We start from the raw sequence: 18,542 nt of genomic DNA, 5'->3' as shown, positions 1-18,542 counted from the left end.
AATCTAGAAAAATATTTTGCATGTAGTAGGCAGTTAATACATGAAACAGGTTATAAAATGGGGGAAATTTATACTGACAATAATAATGACAACCAAATATTTTAAACTGGCGAAAAAGGATAAAAAAAGTGGGCTAGATACAAAGAAAGGAAAGTAATCGTTTATGTTTATCCAAGGGTAAAACTTACCACGGAAATTTCATTTTTGTTTAAATCTTAGCCAGAGATTACAAAATACAAAGTGCCAAATTACAAGGAAATTCATCAAAATCACATGAAAGGAGAATTTCCTCAGCAAGTATAACTTCTTGGCTTCACAAAATTAACTAGTAGGACTTGGAGCTTACAGTGCTCTCTTCTATCCAGAAGCCTGGTGATCCTAAATCTTTCAGCTGTCATAGGAATTACAGAGTCAAGCATAGGTTTGTACTCGGCATGTATTACCCTTGAATAAAATTAAACTTTATCTTTTAAGGAGCTGCTGACTTTTTGGAAAGTACAAAGCAATTATGTTACCACCTGCAGCCAGAAAGCTGTAGGTTATATTTGCAGCTCACCTCTGGTACTTGGAACACATGGAGCAGGTTGAGACATACCTAAGGCTCTTGCAAATATTGGAGTAGACCTGACCCTGCAAAATCTCAGCCCTGGTCATCAGGTGCTAATGACTTTTGCATCAATTAGCTGTATATATAGTAAAACTTAGCCAATTCTCAATTCATTAACTCATGTGCTGATTGATGTAACTGTTTTTGAAGGATTGATTTAACTGGAAAACAAAATTCTTTAGAAAAGAACCCTTGGCTTTGGTGTTACTTTCAATAGTATATAATATTCTACTAAGTTTGTATTTCTCCTTTTAAAATGACATGTGATGTAGCATCTTTCACCAGTTAGCTTTCTGTTTACATTCTAATCCATTTAGTGCAATTGTCTGCAATGGGTTTTATCTTCATTACAACAAATTAGTAAGTTTCATCTGATGGATGAAAAAATCCACAAATTTCTTTCTATACTGCTAAGCTACCAATACAGAATAAAGAAATCCAAGACTAAAATGTCTGTCACTGCATGCCATTCCCTTAAGAATTACTCAAGGATTACTGAATAGGAGATGATAGCCAAATAACAAGGTTTTATTCAGCAACCTAGACCTAAGCACTCTAGAACCTTAGTTCTCAAATTTTAACTCATGGCAAAATCACCATGGCTTATAAAGTAAAAAATTGGTGGACTGTACTTCAAGGTCTGAAGAGGGGGATGGGGATAATTTGCATTTTTAACAGGTGGACAGGTGGTCCTGAGGCTCTTGGCTGGGAACTAGTTTTTGAGAATAACTGAAGGAGATGCAAATATTACACCTATACAGACCTTCTCATGGAATTGAATATTAAGCAAAAGAAAATGAGCACACAGAACATGAAAATCTAAAGTGATAAAATTATCTCCACTTCACTGATACACTGCAAGAGTGTCACACAGTTATAGGTATATACAGAAACCAAGATCCACGCACAAGAAAACCATTATGAGTAGTAAAATATGAAGGTTATTTTCAGAAAATAAAGGACAGTATAGACAGCAGTCACAATAGTGCTATTGAAAGGATGTGTGAAGAAAATTTTGGAGGCATGGGTTGCATTCACAACTCTATTTCTAGTGGTGTGGGTTTGGGCAAAGCACACTATCTATAGGTCTCAACTCCTGGTTTTTAATTCAAAATAGAACTTCTAAATTTCCTCATTTCTAAAATTGATGATGCATGGAGTAGGGATTTAAGCTGTCTCAAGAAGGTTGTATATCACTTAGAGAGCCAAGAAAGGAACAATGCCTAGTGGAAGCAAGGACACGAGGCAAGACCCAACAGAGGTCAAAACATTTTGATCTTTGCAGAGCGGGGAATAGGTAAGAGAGACATCTTAAACAGGCAATAACGGCTATGTTGTTTTGAAATTGAGAAATGAAAAAGTTGAATGAGCGAGGTTATGGGGCCTTAAAAGTAGCACCCCAGGTACAAGCATTAGCATGTCAGAAATGGCTTCCTAAATAGGGCTGACAATTGAAAACAGGGTCTTTCAACACTCTGCACAGTAAGAATGGAGCACAAAACAGTTCCCATTTCTAGAGACCAGTGGCTCCTAGCGAGAACAGGCCAGTAGAATCACATGGGGAACTTTTCTAAAATACACCAGTGGCTGCCAGGCATAGTGATGCAGACCTGTAATCTCAGCACTTGGGAGGCTGAGGCAGGATGGTTACTGCAAGTTCAAGGCCAGCCTGAATTGCACAGCAAGATCCTGTCTCAAAATACAAAAGGAATAAAATAATATAAAATAATATAATATAATATAAAAAATCAATGGTAGAGACTGAGACAGCAGGTCAGGGTATAGTCTGGGACTCTGCATATTTAATGTTGCACTTGACCTTAATACAACCCCTGCCCCAAACCCATGGGGTTTACAATTTAAAAACATTACCACTTCAGTCTTCACAATAAGGGGGCTTGCAGGTTAGCTCAGCTGTTTAAGCACCTGCTCTGCAAAATCCAGTCAGGTGCAGGGGACCCCAGTTCGATCCCCACCTCCACCTGCCTTACCACACCTGCCCTTAAGGCAGCCTGCGTCATCCAAAAAAAACAACAACAATCCTTCACAATAACCTGTGAGACTGGAAGGGTAGGAAATATGTTCCCCATTTTTAAAATAAGGAAAAAACAGAGACAAAACATGTGAAATGAGCATAGCCTGTGGTCATGCAGCTAAAAAGGGAAGTCAGGATCTAGGTCCAGAACTCATTCTGACTCACTATGATGTACTTTCCTCAACTGCAAGAAATAAGAGCAAGATGTCTTTTTTTTTTTTTTTTTGTATTTAGGACAGGGTCTACAGGGTTTCACTGCGTAGTTGAACTCATAGTGATCCTCCTGTTTATAGCCTCCTAAACGGTGGGGTTATAGGCGCACACCACCATGCCCAGTCTTGATCACTGTCTCAGCGAGCTCCGAGGGCAGGGCCAGCTCTGCAGGCCTGGAAAGATTTCATTTTTTTAAAGCCATGCCTTCTTGATGGCTTCACCCTTTAACAGAATTTCCTTTAATCAGTGTTCTGGACAACACAAAGCTTTTTAAAGGGAACATAACCAAATGATACTCTTCTTTTCCGAATGATATTTTAAATATTCTGAAACTTTGAAAAACCATTTTAGAGATAGCAAAATGACTATTTATGCCCTGAAGATTACACAAACAATGTGCTTGTGAGGCACAAGTCAACACCTGCTAAAATATCAAATGAGGCTCTATTATTGCATGAGGGTAATAGAGTCCAAACTAAATACCCAAAGGTTTCAATTTCCCTTCCTATGTAACTAGGCTCCACTCTCTCCCTTCCCAAAAATTCTGCCAAGTTTTAATATTTTTCAAAAGGCCAGGCATTGTGATGCAGACCTGTAATCTCAGCAATAGGGAGGCTGAGGCAGAATGATTACTGCAAGTTCAAGGCCAGCCTGACCTTTCACTTTAATAAAGGATCCCTGAATCGACCCTAATTCTCAAGTAACTGAGAAAAACCTGTCCTGACTTCCCAAACACAAACACAATTCTATTATTTTGTGTATTTTAAAGTTGGAGCCCCAACTCGTGGTCACCCCATCAACAATTCTGGTTCCTGCTATGTATCCCAACTCCTTAACTAGATTCTAGTTTCTTATTCTCCACCTCTCATTCCCAAAATGTTTCAAGACTTTTGAAAACAAAAATAAGTTCAAGATTTTGAAAAGCAACTGAGTTTAAAAGGAAATATGAAGGGAATGATACAACTGCAGTTCTGAGATCAAAGGACACCCAGATACAGAACTATACAAAGGTACAGAACTTGATGGAGGATAAGTTGGAAGGGGATTCAGTGTACTGAACTTTGCCAGGCAAATGTGCCCATATTCACGGATAATAACAGCTAGGCTATTCCTCTGTATGATACATTAGCCTACATAACTGAGTTAATGAGAGCCAATGGCTAAATAATTAAGAACTGGGAAGACTCAGACTGTCAGAGAAGCAGGAAATTACAAGTCATGTGCAATCTTGGGCAGAACCTTTTCTGTTAGTCCTGAAAAGGCAGTGGAGAATGAATCTGACCTGATATACGCCAGACTTTTGGTCTCTATAATATTCTAAAGAATAGCAAGGCCATGACCACTTTTGAGAGTCACTCTTATTACTAATGAGTGCTTCCTCCTTACCAAAAGGTTAATATTCTTGTCTGTCTGACGATCACTGTGCAGCATATGAGCAGTTCCAAACTGCCTTCCATCACGTCTAGAGTCAAAGCAGTTCTAAAAGCATAGCTTTGCCCTCCTTCTTGTCATTCACTCTATGAGACAGCACTAACTGTTAAAAAGATGTTCAGAAAGACAACAAACAAGGCTGGTGTGATGGTGCATGTCTATAGTCCTAGCACTTGGAAGGCTGAGGCAGGAGGACTGCTATGAGTGTGAGGCCAGCCTAGATGATGTAGTAAGTTGAAAACCAGCTTGGACTGCACAGTGAGACCCTGCCTCAAAGGGGGGGGGGGGCTAGAATGAATGGAAATATAGATAAAGGATATAAAGTTAAAAGAGATGAATACAAATTGCTGGTAAACAACTAGAAATCAATATATTACTTGATTTTAAAATTCCAAATTAATACCAATTTTCACTTATCAGATTAACAAAACTTGCAGTTTGATACCATGCAGTATTCAGAAACATCCTCAAATCAATGAGGAACAATTTTTCAATGCCTACCAAAAATAACGAGGTGCACCCTCAGGCCTATCAATTCTTCTAGGAACTTTTCACACAGATAAACTAAGGTAAATGTGTAGGAAAAAAGTATATATATGAAGGTATTCTCTGTAGTATTGTTTGCAACAGGCAAAAACTTATAAACAGGAGAACGGTTAACGGTTATACTGGTTTAGGTACATATGTACAATGGAATAGTAGGCAATCATTAGTTGACTGAAAAAAAATCTGCATTAATAAAAAGTATATAATTCTTGGGGGCCTGGGGAGATACTTCAGTAGAATAATTGCTTGCCTAGGAAGTACAGGGTCCTGAGTTCAATCTCCAGTACCACAAAAAGAAAAAAAAAAATTTGGGCCAGCCAAATAGCTCAGCGGACTACAGTGCCTGCAAGCAGGTGCAGGGGCCAGGGGTTTGATCCCCCAGGCCTGTCATGCTGGCCTGGGGTGTGCTGAGATGGCAATTGAGACAGCATGGTGCTGTGCACCTGTAATCCCAGCACCGTAAATAGGAGAATCACTACAAGTCTGATCTAGTAGTGAGACCCTGAACACCCTATAGACCCTTCCCTAAAATAGAGAAGAAAGAAAGAGTATATAGTTCTGTCTGTGAAACACATGTTAACACTCTCCTACAGAGGGATTATGTATTTAGTTGGCAGATACAGATAATTTTTAAAAAAACAGATGCAGATAATTTCTGGAAAAACATATAATATTGTTAATAGTGGCTGCCTTTAAAAGCAAACTGGACAGATTATGTTAAGAGAGGGGGAAAAAAGGATAAGCAAAGAAAGAGGTGCATGGTATCAGAAGCTATCCAAAGTAGAGCAGGGGAGACAATCTACACCAGCACTTGGCAGCAGTCATGCTCAGAGTTGAGAGGTTTGAGCAGCAGCTCCCCAAAGCCACACTTACCTTCAGCCTCTTCAGCAGCCACTGCAGGAGTCCCTGCTGGGCAGCCTCCGTACACATCTCAGGCCGAAACTCAGCCATGTTTTCTACAATAGCTGAAGGGAGACAGAAACAGTCACTGGGGAGAGCAACTTTGTTTCCATCTGTAATAAGTTTGCTTCCCGTGATAGGCATTTTATTCCTTTTCCCACTTCTCTATATTCCTCCCAGCCAGATGCTATGTTGTCATTTTTAGATTAACCCAGGGAGCTGCTGTGGTTTTTGTTTGTTCTATTACAAGTAAAAGTCAGAATTGAAGATGATGGAATTCACAAAAGGGGTAAGTGATGGTCTTCTATGCTAATAGGGACCAACATTAGAGCAGAACACAGAAGGAGGGACATCTGCCCAGGAGGCCTGCTTACACCCTGGTGTATGAGAGTCCCAGAGACCTGTTAACTAAAAAAGGGGGCTAGGCAGAAACCTTGGGGAAACATTAGAGTGTGAGGAATCCTTTTTTTGTGTGTGTGTGCGTGTTCCCCTAACCGGGGATTGAACTCAGACCCTTGCATTTGCCAGAGAAGAGCTTATTCTACTGAGCCATCACCCCGGCCCCAAAGATCTTTTTTTTTTTTTTTTTTTTTTTAGCAGTACTGGGGATTGAACTAGGACTTTATTCCAGTGAGCTATCTCCCCAGCCCCAAGGAATCCTTTCTTGATCCACTCATTTTTAGTTCTATTCTCTGCACCATAAGGAAACAAAGACACTGCCAGTGAGGCAAGCATGGCCTTTTTTTTTTTTAATGTATTTGGTACAGGGTCTTACTGTGCAAATTGGACTTGTAGTGATCCTTCCGTTTTTAGCCTCCTCAGTGCTGGAAGTACAGGCTTGCACCACCACACCCAGTCCTGGTTACAGGCTCAGGGCTCCTGGGGGCGGGGACAGGGCCAGCGCAGCATGTGGTGCCTGAAATCCTATGCTTGCCTAAGGAGGGGCTTAGTCTGATGAGCTATCTCATCATCCAGGGCCTTCTTAATTGAACAAAATGATGTACAAAGATGGTAAAGGTCATGCTGCCAGAGGTATCTGTCAGAACTAGGAAGCAAAAAATTGGTCCTGCTCAGCCAAAGTATTGTTTAATAGAAATACTGAAAATCAGAAGAAACAAAGGAAAAGAAAAGCTATTCTATGGTTATCATACCAAAAGAATGACATTTAAAAAATACACCATCTAGGGTCCTTATATCAAACGCTTTCCTTTCCTTTCCTTCAAGGTCTCTTCTTCCTCAGAATACATTATTATCACAAAGCAAGTAGTTTTGTGTTCCCCAAGTACAATGCTCAGAACATACTGGGCAGCAATTCTGAGAGAAAGTAGGGAAGAAATCAACACATCTCCCATCTTCCTCCTCACTTGTTTTCCCAGGTTGGTCTCACCAATGGCAAGGAAAAGCTGGGCAGCCAGTGGGTGTGTGGGAACACAAAACCATGAACAGAAGAGCAATAAGAGCCCTGAGAGATGAAGATTATCACAATACACTCACTTTCTCATATTTTCTTAAAAAATCAACTCATTCATTTTAATCTCTTATACCTTTACCTTATTTGTCTGCTTAAGTTTTAGATGGCTTCCTATTCCCCACTGACAATTTCACTAACTCTATTATTACATTCCCTTTTTGTTCTAGACTTTCCCACTCTCTTGCCATGGTTGCAAGGTCTTCCAAGATCTGGACTTACTCCTCACATCCTCCCATCTCCTGCTGATGCAGCACATGTCTAATCCTTCCACAGTCCATGCCCATGCCTGACTTTGCAAATGACTCCCTCCTGACCATGGACCTTCTCCACCCCTCCACCTGTCAAAATGCATGGATCTTTTTCTTCAGCCCCAGTTGGTACCTGTTCCTGAAAATACAGCGACTCTTCCTTGTCAATTTTACCAGTTCCTATTACATCATTTGTTACCTAATATTATATTTCCCTTTGTTTTAGACATTTTCATTAGTCTCTCCCTTAAGAGCCAAGCCATGCCTGATTCATCATAATTTCCCCCAGTGCTTAGCACAGTGCCTGACAAACACCAGGCACTTACTAAAGAAAGCAAGGATTAATTTCCTGAGCTGCTGGTAGATGTCCAAGCTGAAAATAGACCTCTGCACACTGCCAGCTTGGTGCTTTCTTCATTATACCAGGCTGTTGTATTTTTTATTTTTTTATTAACAGTCATTTAAGACTTCTGACAGGCTTTTGCTTCCACAAAATTCAGCATTAGGTTAACAGATGGCAATGCCAACTTATGGCTCTAGACTGGAGTCAACCCAAAGTGACAGTGTGCTCTCTTGTGCGCTCTCTCTCTCTCTCTCTTTCTCTCTCTCTGTATCTCCCCCCCCCTTCCCTCCAGAGATGTCCCTCTTTTCTCTCTCTTTTTTTTTTTTTGGAACCGGGGATTGAACTCAGGCCCTGGCGCTTGCCAGGGAAGCGCTTATTCCACTGAACCATCTCCCCAGCCCCCCTCTCTCTTCTTGTGATAATCCTCACTGAAGAAAGTCTAGAACTGCAAATAAATCTATGGCAAACACAAAGGAACAAGGAGAAGATCCAGTTGCATCAAAATTTCTGCTTCTCCTGGGCCTCATTCTGTTCTTGAACTCAGCTAACAGATATGTCACCTCCAGTTTTAGAAGACAGTGACCAGTGACCAAGAGGACTACCCAGAAGCACTGCTTTAAACAGGCTATTGTTTTTTTGACTTTGCTAAAGGAAAAACTGAGGAAATTCAAGAAGAAAGAGAAGAAATACTGCAAAGGAATCCACTCAAAGGATCACAGGACACAGGAGCACCAAGTTAGTAATAATATTTCAACTCAGGGAGTCGGGGAGATGGCTCAGTAGAATAAGTGCTTCCCTGGCAAGCACAAGGGCTTGAGTTCAATCCCTGGTTCTGCCAAAAAAAAAAAAAAAAAAAAAATTTCAACTCAGTTTACAGAGCAATCTAAATACTTTTTTTTTTTTTTTTAAAGTCCTTTCTTTAAAGGTTACCTAGTTGTTGAAAGTGCATAGTTCCACTGGAGAAAACTGCTAAGAAACACAAAACAAATGACTTAAAATTCTTAAATATATACTTTCCAAAGGAAGAAGGGGCTCCTTCATAGATTTTATGCTAAGTTTTGGATGCAAAGATCTGCTAAAAGGAGCCAGTGCTTTTTGTCTTGGAAGGTTACCTACTTTGCAGATTTCTCCCTTTATTATCTGCAAGCCAACACAGGTCTTCATTTCTGAAAAGGCAGTTTGGGAGCAGAAGGAAAGAAAATCCCATGTTGACTCAATTATGAAGGAGAAAGAAGGAGCACCAGGCGCCTTTCACTTACCCAGAGTGTTGTGGACACCATCCGCCTCCTCTCGCACAGACTCATCTAGGCGCTCCAGATTCTGCACCAGCAGTGCTACCACCTGTCCGTCCACCTGCAGAACAGGGAGGCAAGGGAGAGAGGGACGGACACAGGTCACAGAGGGGTCTCCCATATTCATGTCTTCACGATTTGAATGAACAAAGCACAAACATAACCAGTAACCCGTGGCTTACTATGCAACCTGCCGTGCCAGCTGGGCATGCTTCCTCCTCCTCAAAGGTTCTTCCTCACTTTACAAGAACACCACTGGAGCTCAGGCCAGTAGTTCACTTGCCCCAAAACCTTTTTCTATGTCACAGCCAGAGGTATTCAGGCTTACTAGCTACACTTTAAGCTGACCTCAGAATTTAGGGCTAAACTCAACACAGTCTCACTTTCCATGCTAAGCTTTTATGAAACTACTTCAGAATTTCTATTTCCATTTTAAAAAGAGTAATACTAGCCTAACAAAATGTCTTATATTTGGATTCTATAATGTATCAAAAGGTATTGTGTCCTCCTATTTGATTCATGTATTTTAGATAAATAGGAAACTTGTAGTAGCACGTCATACCACAGGAGGCTGGTAGCTTTGCCAAGACCACACAGCTACTGAGCAAGGGTACAAACCAGGTTTCCTTTCTCTTAGATGAAATAATGCTGTTCCTATTTTGAGCTACTTCTATGGACAATTTATGCCCTGGGACAATTGCCCTTGGGCAACCCTGAGGCACAACAGGGAAAACAACTTAGGAAACTCCTGATTTTCTATCACCTAGAAGTGATTACCCATTGTACATTTCTAAGCAGGCAGCCAAGAAGATATTTGTGGTATATCTTCCTCCATTAAGAAGTGGGAATAAACTGAAAAGATTAATAAAGCTGGTATGTCTTGCCCTGGGTTTGTACAGGCAGCAGCTCCAAAATTCAACAACAGAGTTTGAATCTAGTCTGCTACCGCTACTGATAACAGATTATTCCCACTGACTAAGCAAAGACCAAGTTCACTGAAGGCAGATGCCTCACCTCATCTTCACATACCCTTCAAAGCCTAGTACAATGTTATACATGGAAGATACTCAGCAAACTTTCCTAAATTGAAATAAACTGATGGGACACTGTGTGCTTTATAATTAGCTCATAAGTACTGTTCCATTTATCCTCATGTAATCCTCACAGCTTTTATAAGTGACAAAACAAAGGCTCAGAGGGTTAATTAGTCTGGCCAAACTCACAAGGCTTGTGGCAGAAGAAACTGACACTGAAAACTCTATTTTTTCCCATTATACTCTTTACTTACTTTACTGAAAGGAGAAAAAGCAGAAGAAAAGAGAGAGAAGGAAATTCTCTCATTCAACCAACTCTTCCTGAGCACTTGTGTGGGAGGTGGGCATTATGCAGGCCTACTTCAAATGGCCCATGGATGGAAACAATGACAAGAAGGATAGACCTTGGAATGAGGCCTCTGCTCTTTCTGGGTGAGATTCAAAGGAAACATGTGGACAAAGGGAAAACCTAAAATACTTCACCAGTTCTTAACACTTGGACCACAAGCCAATCACACTTTCCTAGGCTCTCCCTTGTACTTTAGTGGGAGGAACAATGAGGGGATATCACAGAAGAGGGTTCTGATACCAAAATTGAGAAGGCTGATAAATGTAAGAGATTTGTCCTGTCTTTTACCAGGAGACATACACCTTCCTCTCAAATCTCACAGCCAGCAAGTTTTAGCTAAGAAAACTACTACAATGTTTTTCTTAATTAATTGGACGATTTTGGTCAGTGAAAACAGAAAAACATCTAGGGGAAAAGTATGAGCTGTGTCAGCTTGTTCTTCCCTAAATCTCCCTGACTGACTTACAATCCCCCTGAATCCTAAAGTGGCAGATATTGCAACTCTGCCATGTAGCACACTGCTCGTCAGTTCTGCAAACTGCCTTGCCAGTTTTGCTTGCTTATTGCTGCTTTATCTGCATTAATTTTTCCCCTTTCCTTTGATTCTTAGTTATGCTTCCCATCTCTGCTGTCTGTAAAGTGGCAGGAACAGTGACAGTGAGCAACTTGCTTAAATCCTAGAGCTGAATGGTAATGGATAATGGGTGTCTAGCTGAAGGAAAACCTTTTTTTCTTGTTACAGAAATCTAACTTCTAACAGGCAGCCTTTTTAAGCTTGCAAAGTGTGAAACTTTCTGTTTAGCTGGGTTAAATGCAATTTTATCTGATTGCAGGACAGCCAAAAGCAGTCAAAATACATTTAGCTCAGAAAACCCTTGGAAAAGTATTTATATTATGCATAGCTCTGGAAATCGCCTAGTAAGAAATACAAATTAGCATTCAAGCCTACTCCCTCTAACCCCTTGGGTCTACCTTCAATTTTCTGGGCCCACGACGAAGTCTGAAACTAAAAACAAATCCTGCTCAGGGATTAAAGCATCAGCCAGAGCAACACTGGCCTTGGAAATCAGGACTGTCTTGGGCCTGACATTGCCTGATAAGTCTCTAGTTATTTCTGCTTGTTAGCAAGTCTCCAAAACAATATTCCACTAGGTCTTACTAAGACAAAGTTCAAGGGCATGACCAGATACCTTTTTCCACCTGATCAAAGAGGAGAGACATTGAGAAAAGGAGGAAATAGAGATATACCTTTCCTTAAGACTTATATTAGAGTTTTTCTACCTTTCAGGTGTTTCAAAATTTTTATATTAAAAAAATGGAAAAATAAAACTGCACACTCACTGACTCTTCAAACAAGTTTTGAGGATCCATACGGTAAAATGTTCATTATACAAAACTCAAGGCTACTGTCACCTAACTAATGGTATTTTAACTTCTAATCTTGCACCACCAATCCACTAATTATTGCAGCTGCCAGAGTGGTCTTCTTTAATTTTTTTTTTCTTACATATTTTAGTACAGGGTCTTACAGGGTTCTCACTACACAGATTAGATTTGTAGTGATCCTCCTGTTTTTAGCCTCTAACACGCTGGGATTACAGGTGTGTACCACCATGCCCAGTCTTGGTCACCATCTCAGCATCCCCCAGGAGCAGGGACAGCATGGCACACCAGGGATTGAACCCCGGTCCCTGCGCCTAAGCTGGTGCTTCAGTGCTCTGAGCTATCTGGCCAGGCCTTCTTAAAATGTCTGCTTAGACTACATTACCTATTCTTTGCTTACACATGCCCTCACTGCCAATCCCACCCTACTCTCTCACTGAGGCCTACAGTGCCTGGTCCTGACCCTGTTCTCCTCACTGTCTATACTCTACAGAGATGGCGCTTTCTTTCCTTCATTAGGTCGAGTTCCCTCTTGCTTTAGTTTTTGTCCTTGTCCCACCTTACTCTGAATAACCTGTTTCTTCTACTGCCTTTCCTGACAATGAAGTCCAAATCAACTTCTTGGCACTCAGCATCACCTCACTCCACTTACACTTTAATCATATAAGATAATTATTATGTAATATTTTTTTTTTGTTTCCTTATTAACTGTTTCTTTCTACGTTCAGATAGAAGTCCACTAAAACAGGAAACTTTGTCAGTCATATAGCTACCTAGTTCTTGGGATCAGGAACATGCCAAGCATTCAGTAAACATTTAGTGAATATAAGAACAAGATATTCTGCTTAGCAACAAATACAGTTTAAGGTGAGAAATTAATGGAAATAGGAAGGAGAAAATTTACAGAATAAGTACCCTTATAGCAACATGAAGTCTACCTAGCTTAGCCTTGCCTGAACAGCACAAATATAACGCCAACCAGGTCTGAGCCACATAATCTAGAACTTCAAGTTTAACATTGAGGCAGGGTTACTTGAAGGCAAGGATGACTAGTGCCCTCTCAAAGCCATTTTTGTGAAATTCCCTACAGCAAATGGCGACCCCTTACCAACTTCACAGCACAGCTACATTCCCACCTGCTCTGGCTGTGATACTTCCCAGAAGCCATGGTTACTGCCTGCAACTCTGTAGTCTTTCCTAATTGTTCCCCATCCGTATTCACCTTCACTTCCACCTACACTTCATAGCTGTTCTCAGTATTTTGTCTTGGATTATCAAATCACTATTACTTCCCCTTTTAAGAAAAAAATAAATCTCTATGTTGGCTATGTCTTATTTAGGCCCACGCCATTCAAATTTTTTTGAATACTGATACAAAAATGTATTCTGAAACATTTTTTTGAGATGAAAAAGTGAGTTCAACAAACATTCACGAACATCTCACTGTGCAGATGATATTTATCATATCAACTGACATTTACTAAGTGCTTAATATCTATCTGCCAGGCACGATACCTGTACAGCGATGATGCCCTGTATTTATTGGGTGTTTATCTGTGCTAGACTGCTCTAAAGACTTATTACACATTTCACTTATTCCTCACTTGGAGATTTCTATTATCTCCATTCTGTAGACAAGAAAAGAGTATGAAGTAACTTTGATGAACACAGAGTTGGTATGTGACAGAGCTAGCACTCAAGACAATCCTGTGGTTGGGGTCACACATTAGGAAAGACAAACTTACAAGCAAAGCTCTACAGTTCAATGTGGTAAAGTTCTAGGATGTACAATGGGATAATGAACACACACACTGCTGAGGTGCTAAGTTTCAAAAAAACTCAGAAGAGCCAGGGTTTAAGTTAGCTTTAAGAAATGAGAAGATTTTAAGTGGATGTAGAGAAGTGAGGTGTGCCAAGCTGAAGTCAGGAGCTCAAAGGCAAGGGACTACCAATCTCAAGGCAAGTTTGGGGACTGATAAGTAGAAAAATGACTGCAGTCTAATGAGACTCTTAAGGGGTTCCAAATTGGCTTTGGAGAGACAAGTCAGAGAACTGCTACTAAAGCAATACACCCTCACATTACTCGCCAGGAATCTGAATCCATTTTCCAGGCTCCAGATTGATTTTTCCAAAGCACAAATATTTGCATTTTGTATAAGGAAAAGCAGTAAATGTGAACCAAAAATTAAAACTTCAAAGATCTCCAAACAAGCCAGGACAGCACTCTTTCCCTACAAATGTGCTATTCTATTGCTTGGGACTTCCAACTGGGAAAAAGGCCAAGGCAATAACCTCAAGCCACATACCACAATCAATCCTACCATGTGCCCTCTAGCCTCTGCTCAAGCAATTCTAGGCCTCTGATATTGGCCCCAAATTAAAACTACAAAGACAATTCAACCCTTGTAATATGAGAATACTTATCAAACTTATTCCTCAATGTGGTACAAGGGTAGAGGAAAATAAATGGAAGACCACTTTCCGGTTCTACTCTCTGATATTTACTAATGGTTTCTGACTCACTGCAGAGAAGCCAGTAATAATATTAAGAGTATGGAATGTACAATGTTTGTGATTGATACCAGCCCCACCAGGATAAAACTGAGTCAAAATCTTAAAAATAATATAATCATAAAAAAGAAACAGAAAGCCCTGTACAGCAGCTACCTAATGGCTCCCAAGACTGAGGATGAACTGTTTCTTTCCAAGCAGACAATAAAATCTGCAAGATCCAGCCTCTGTTGGTGGGCTTGACAACATGCAAGACACAAAGGGGGCTTTGTGTGAACTGCTGCTACGGGGCAGGTTTTACACACAGCAGCCCGGCTAGCTCTTCCTCTCGTGTCTCCTCCATTCACACAGGAGAAGGATGGTAATTAAAACCAGCCCAGGGACCAGGCAGGAAGGCTCACTCAGGGCCATTGTAATTAACCTCTGGAAGGTAAGACTGCAGAAATGACATGGAGGGGCTACAGTGCAGGAACAAGTGGCACAACCTGCCTTCAGATGCGCCTCAAAACAAAAGGACACCCCAGCAGGATCCTTTTCTATCTGTACAGTGCTTCCAAGGAAAAACAAAAGTCCTGAATCTTACAAAAGTGGCAGTGCATTCAAGGAAAGAGCTTAAAAGAAAAATGGTCATAGATATTGCCATCCTAACTGAACACAGCCCTGCTGGACTCCAGCCTTGCTCCCTGTGAGATGGCTTTTCATATCTAGTAGGTTCACTATTCCTCCACTCACACCAACTGCCAGCAGTAACATGGCACAGGGGCAATTTCTGGTGTTGAGGACCTTAAGAGAAAGAGATAAGGTAGGTCGTACAGCGAGCGGGCGGGGAAGAGGGGGGGCTCAGAATTATTTGGAGGCCCTGACCCAGCCAATCTGACACAGCAGGTCTTGGGAGGGGCTAAGAAGCAGCCTAACAAGCATCCAGATGCTTCCAACCCAAGTGGCTACAGTGATTGCTGATAAACTACAAATTGTGCTGACTTAGTGACTTACCAATACCTTATCTCAAATGACACATAGCAAGGACTGGGAATGTAAATGTAGCTCAGTGTGAAGGCCATGGGTTCAATCTAAAATAGTAAGAAAACACAAAACAAAACAAACAAAAACACCCAAACAAGGAGAAATCAACAAAAGGGAAGGGGGAAGGGAGACCCAAAGAGCCAGAAGACGGAGACAGTTAGGTGAGTGGACAGAGCTCCATAGGTAGAATCAGGGCTGGCTGCTGTTATACTTCCAGCCTGGAGCCCTCTTTGATCACCAGTGGGAAAGGGAGTCTGCTCTGATGGGAGGAAAACTGTGGTGAGGATCAGAACACGTAGGTTCTTTTGTCAACTGTTACAGGACTGGGTGAATGACCCAGTGGATGGCTTCAAGACTGCCTCTGGGATTTCACATCAGGCAATTAAACTAGACAGGAGCTGGCCAAGAAGGCTCACTTCACCTACCAACTCCTTTGGACTGGCTTCTGCCTGCAACAGTGGCTAAAGAGGCGTGTGAGGTCTGGCCTAGGTTCACAGAAAGAAATGTGGCTGCTATACAGCTCCAGCTTCCACAGGCAAGAGATAAACTCTGGCCTAGAGGAGCTATAAGGGTTGTTTTGGTTTTAACATGCTCCAATTCTGCTCTCACGACTTATGTATAAAATAAGTAGTAGTGTAATACTTGCCCTCACTGACACTTGGGATTATAATGCCCTAAAGGTCAACAGCAACACAATGGAGGAGTGTGAAGTCAAAGAGAACACAGGTGCAGATTTCAGCTCTGTGACCACAGGCAAGTTGTTCCACCTCTCTAAGGCTTGGCTTCAGAACCATACATAGGAATAGCAGCAATAATATCCATATATGAGGATGAGGTAAGGATTAAACAGAATGAACAGAATGGGAAATGGCCTGCCTACAGCAGATATTTAATATATGTTGGCCTTCTTTAGCCTCTTACCTAACACAGTACCACAGAATAAAGCACCTCACAGCTTGTATTTCTATTTCTTATATCCCTCATTCCGTCTAGCCTTGCCACAGAATTCTACTGATGCCATTCAGACACAAAGGTGGGCTGACAACCCAGGCTGACAACCCATACTTGCAAAACCCTGGGTGGAGGGCATCAACTTACCAGAGCATCAATGAGAACTTCTGCTCCCTCTTCACTCTCATGGAGGGTGTCTATATCCGTTAACTCCTGAAGTAAATCAACCACAGCTATGGACACATGTAGAATTTGTTAAAGGTTTTATGTACATAGTGAAATCCTACCAATGCTTTATTAAAATCTTTAGTTCCTTTGTCTTTCTTATTAAATTGCTTTATCACCATTTGTCTTCAATACATTCTGGTTTTATCTCTTCAATAAGGTTCTTCCCACTGTGGATGTTTGGTAAATGTTGTTAACTGACTTAAGTCTCTTTTTCAATCCAGCCTTCCCGGCAATTTAGTCCATAGGTTCACAACCTTTTCATAAATTTCCAACCTTTGTATAGATCACTTGGGAGGCTGCTTTCTCAGTGAGAAATAGGCTAACATCTTTAACCCAATCTCAAAACTTAAATCCTGGTATAATTTCCCTTCAACAGCAAGAAAAGTGGCTGGGTTCACCAAGGAACCTGCAGAGAGCAGGCAGGCCAGGGCCAAAGCAGTTAGATGTAGAGGAAATCCATGAGATTATTCAGGGCCCCACTAACCACTCTCAAAGGGCCACATTGCTGTGAACATAAAAGAAAGGTGAATGATGGGAAGTAAACACCAGGTAAAAATGGCACGGAGGGGTAAAGTATAAGGGAAAGGAAACACAAAGGAGAGACAAAAGGAAAATTCATAACTATTTCTTTCTCTCTCATTCATCCACCTACACACATATCCCTTGTTCCATCAGCCTACATTACTGAACACCCATGATAAATACAGCACTATAGGTGATAAGAGTGTATCTGTTTTTCAGTGTGGCCTCAATCTCCTCATTGTAAAATGAAGTTAAAAAATCAAAGACATTTTTCAGAATCATATGCCACAGGCAATAACCAACATGTAACAAATGAGGAAGATAGACATTATGAATTGCAGATACCCTAAATTGAGCTGTGAGGTTGGGAATGACTTACTAGAAATATCAGAAGACAGGCAACTACAAAGATGAAGGCGAACAGGATAGAAAGCAAAGCAGAAGGAAAAGCAAAGAAACCTGATGTGTGTTGCCTTTAGAAAAGAGGACAAAGAACTGGGGAAGAAAACTGTAAATATATGAAAAATATCAGGTGATTAAACTAGACAGGACCTGGTCAAGAATAACTTCAGGGCTGGCATAACACTGTGAAGGTGAGTTGGGGCGGACAGACAGAAGGCAGTAAAGACTGGTCACTAGAGAAGTGGGGGCAGGCCTGAATAGAGAAGACCTTCTCCAAAGCTGCCACAGCATTGAAACTAGAAGCGAGAGAAGGGTCAGACCCAGGGCAGGTTCATTAGCACTAGAGAAATAGACTCAGGACATTAATAAAAACAAGATTGGTAAATGATGTCTGAGTATATTCTGGTTGTCTTTGTTGAATGAAATTCTCCGGGGGAGGTTTCGTCATCTGAGTAGCTGACCATGATGAATAAGTAATTAAGCTCTCTATATCTTACTCTTTCACTTGTAAAAACAATATTTATCCAAACTGAGAGCAAGGCCTTCTCACAAAAATCCTTCATGCTTACAGTCTTCAGTAACAAAGTAACCCAAAGGTTGTTGATACCAAAGACCTGATGTCATTATGTAATATATAGTAAACCAAAACACACAAATCACTTAAATCAATTTAAAAATAAAACCTCCAGGCTACCAACTAAACCCTAGAGCTCAAAAGCTACCCCTGCTAGCAGGAATGAATAGTCATTACTCTCTGAAGACTGAAATAGTCTCTGTTGTAAAGGCTACCATTTTATAAAGACATCATCAGGACAGGTGCCATGTTACTTCACAGACAAGAAAGCAAAAGCTCAGAATGATTAAATTAACTAAGTCCTGCACTACAGTTAAGACAAAATGTTAGGTCTACCTGATTTCAGTAAGAATTTCTGCCACTACACATCATAATGCATGAGATGAGATATACCAGGTTTAAACATGACTAGATTGAAATACTGTGAACTACTGATGGTGCTGCAACTATGAGTGTGTGTGTGTGTGTGTGTGTGTGTG

The 18,542-nt window shown here is 40.9% G+C and overlaps 1 protein-coding gene across 1 annotated transcript in view; it reads right to left on the bottom strand.

The window, feature by feature from the left end:
- The window catches only part of Ctnnbl1 (catenin beta like 1), a 189,438-nt gene that overhangs the window by 112,313 nt on the left and 58,583 nt on the right, over nucleotides 1-18,542 (bottom strand). The window contains exons 5-7 of the mRNA XM_004630898.2: nucleotides 16,485-16,582; nucleotides 9,054-9,147; nucleotides 5,706-5,797 (exon numbers count right to left, since the gene is read on the bottom strand). Of these exons, the coding sequence (XP_004630955.1) occupies nucleotides 5,706-5,797; nucleotides 9,054-9,147; nucleotides 16,485-16,582 (284 nt within the window). The remainder of the gene's footprint in view (nucleotides 1-5,705; nucleotides 5,798-9,053; nucleotides 9,148-16,484; nucleotides 16,583-18,542) is intronic.

The sequence above is a fragment of the Octodon degus genome, unplaced genomic scaffold, assembly GCF_000260255.1.
Source record: "Octodon degus isolate 3935 unplaced genomic scaffold, OctDeg1.0 scaffold00037, whole genome shotgun sequence".
NCBI classification, from domain to species: Eukaryota; Metazoa; Chordata; class Mammalia; order Rodentia; family Octodontidae; genus Octodon; species Octodon degus.
The sequence above is the reverse complement of the archived record's forward strand: the minus strand, read 5'-3'. Positions and strand labels throughout refer to the sequence as shown.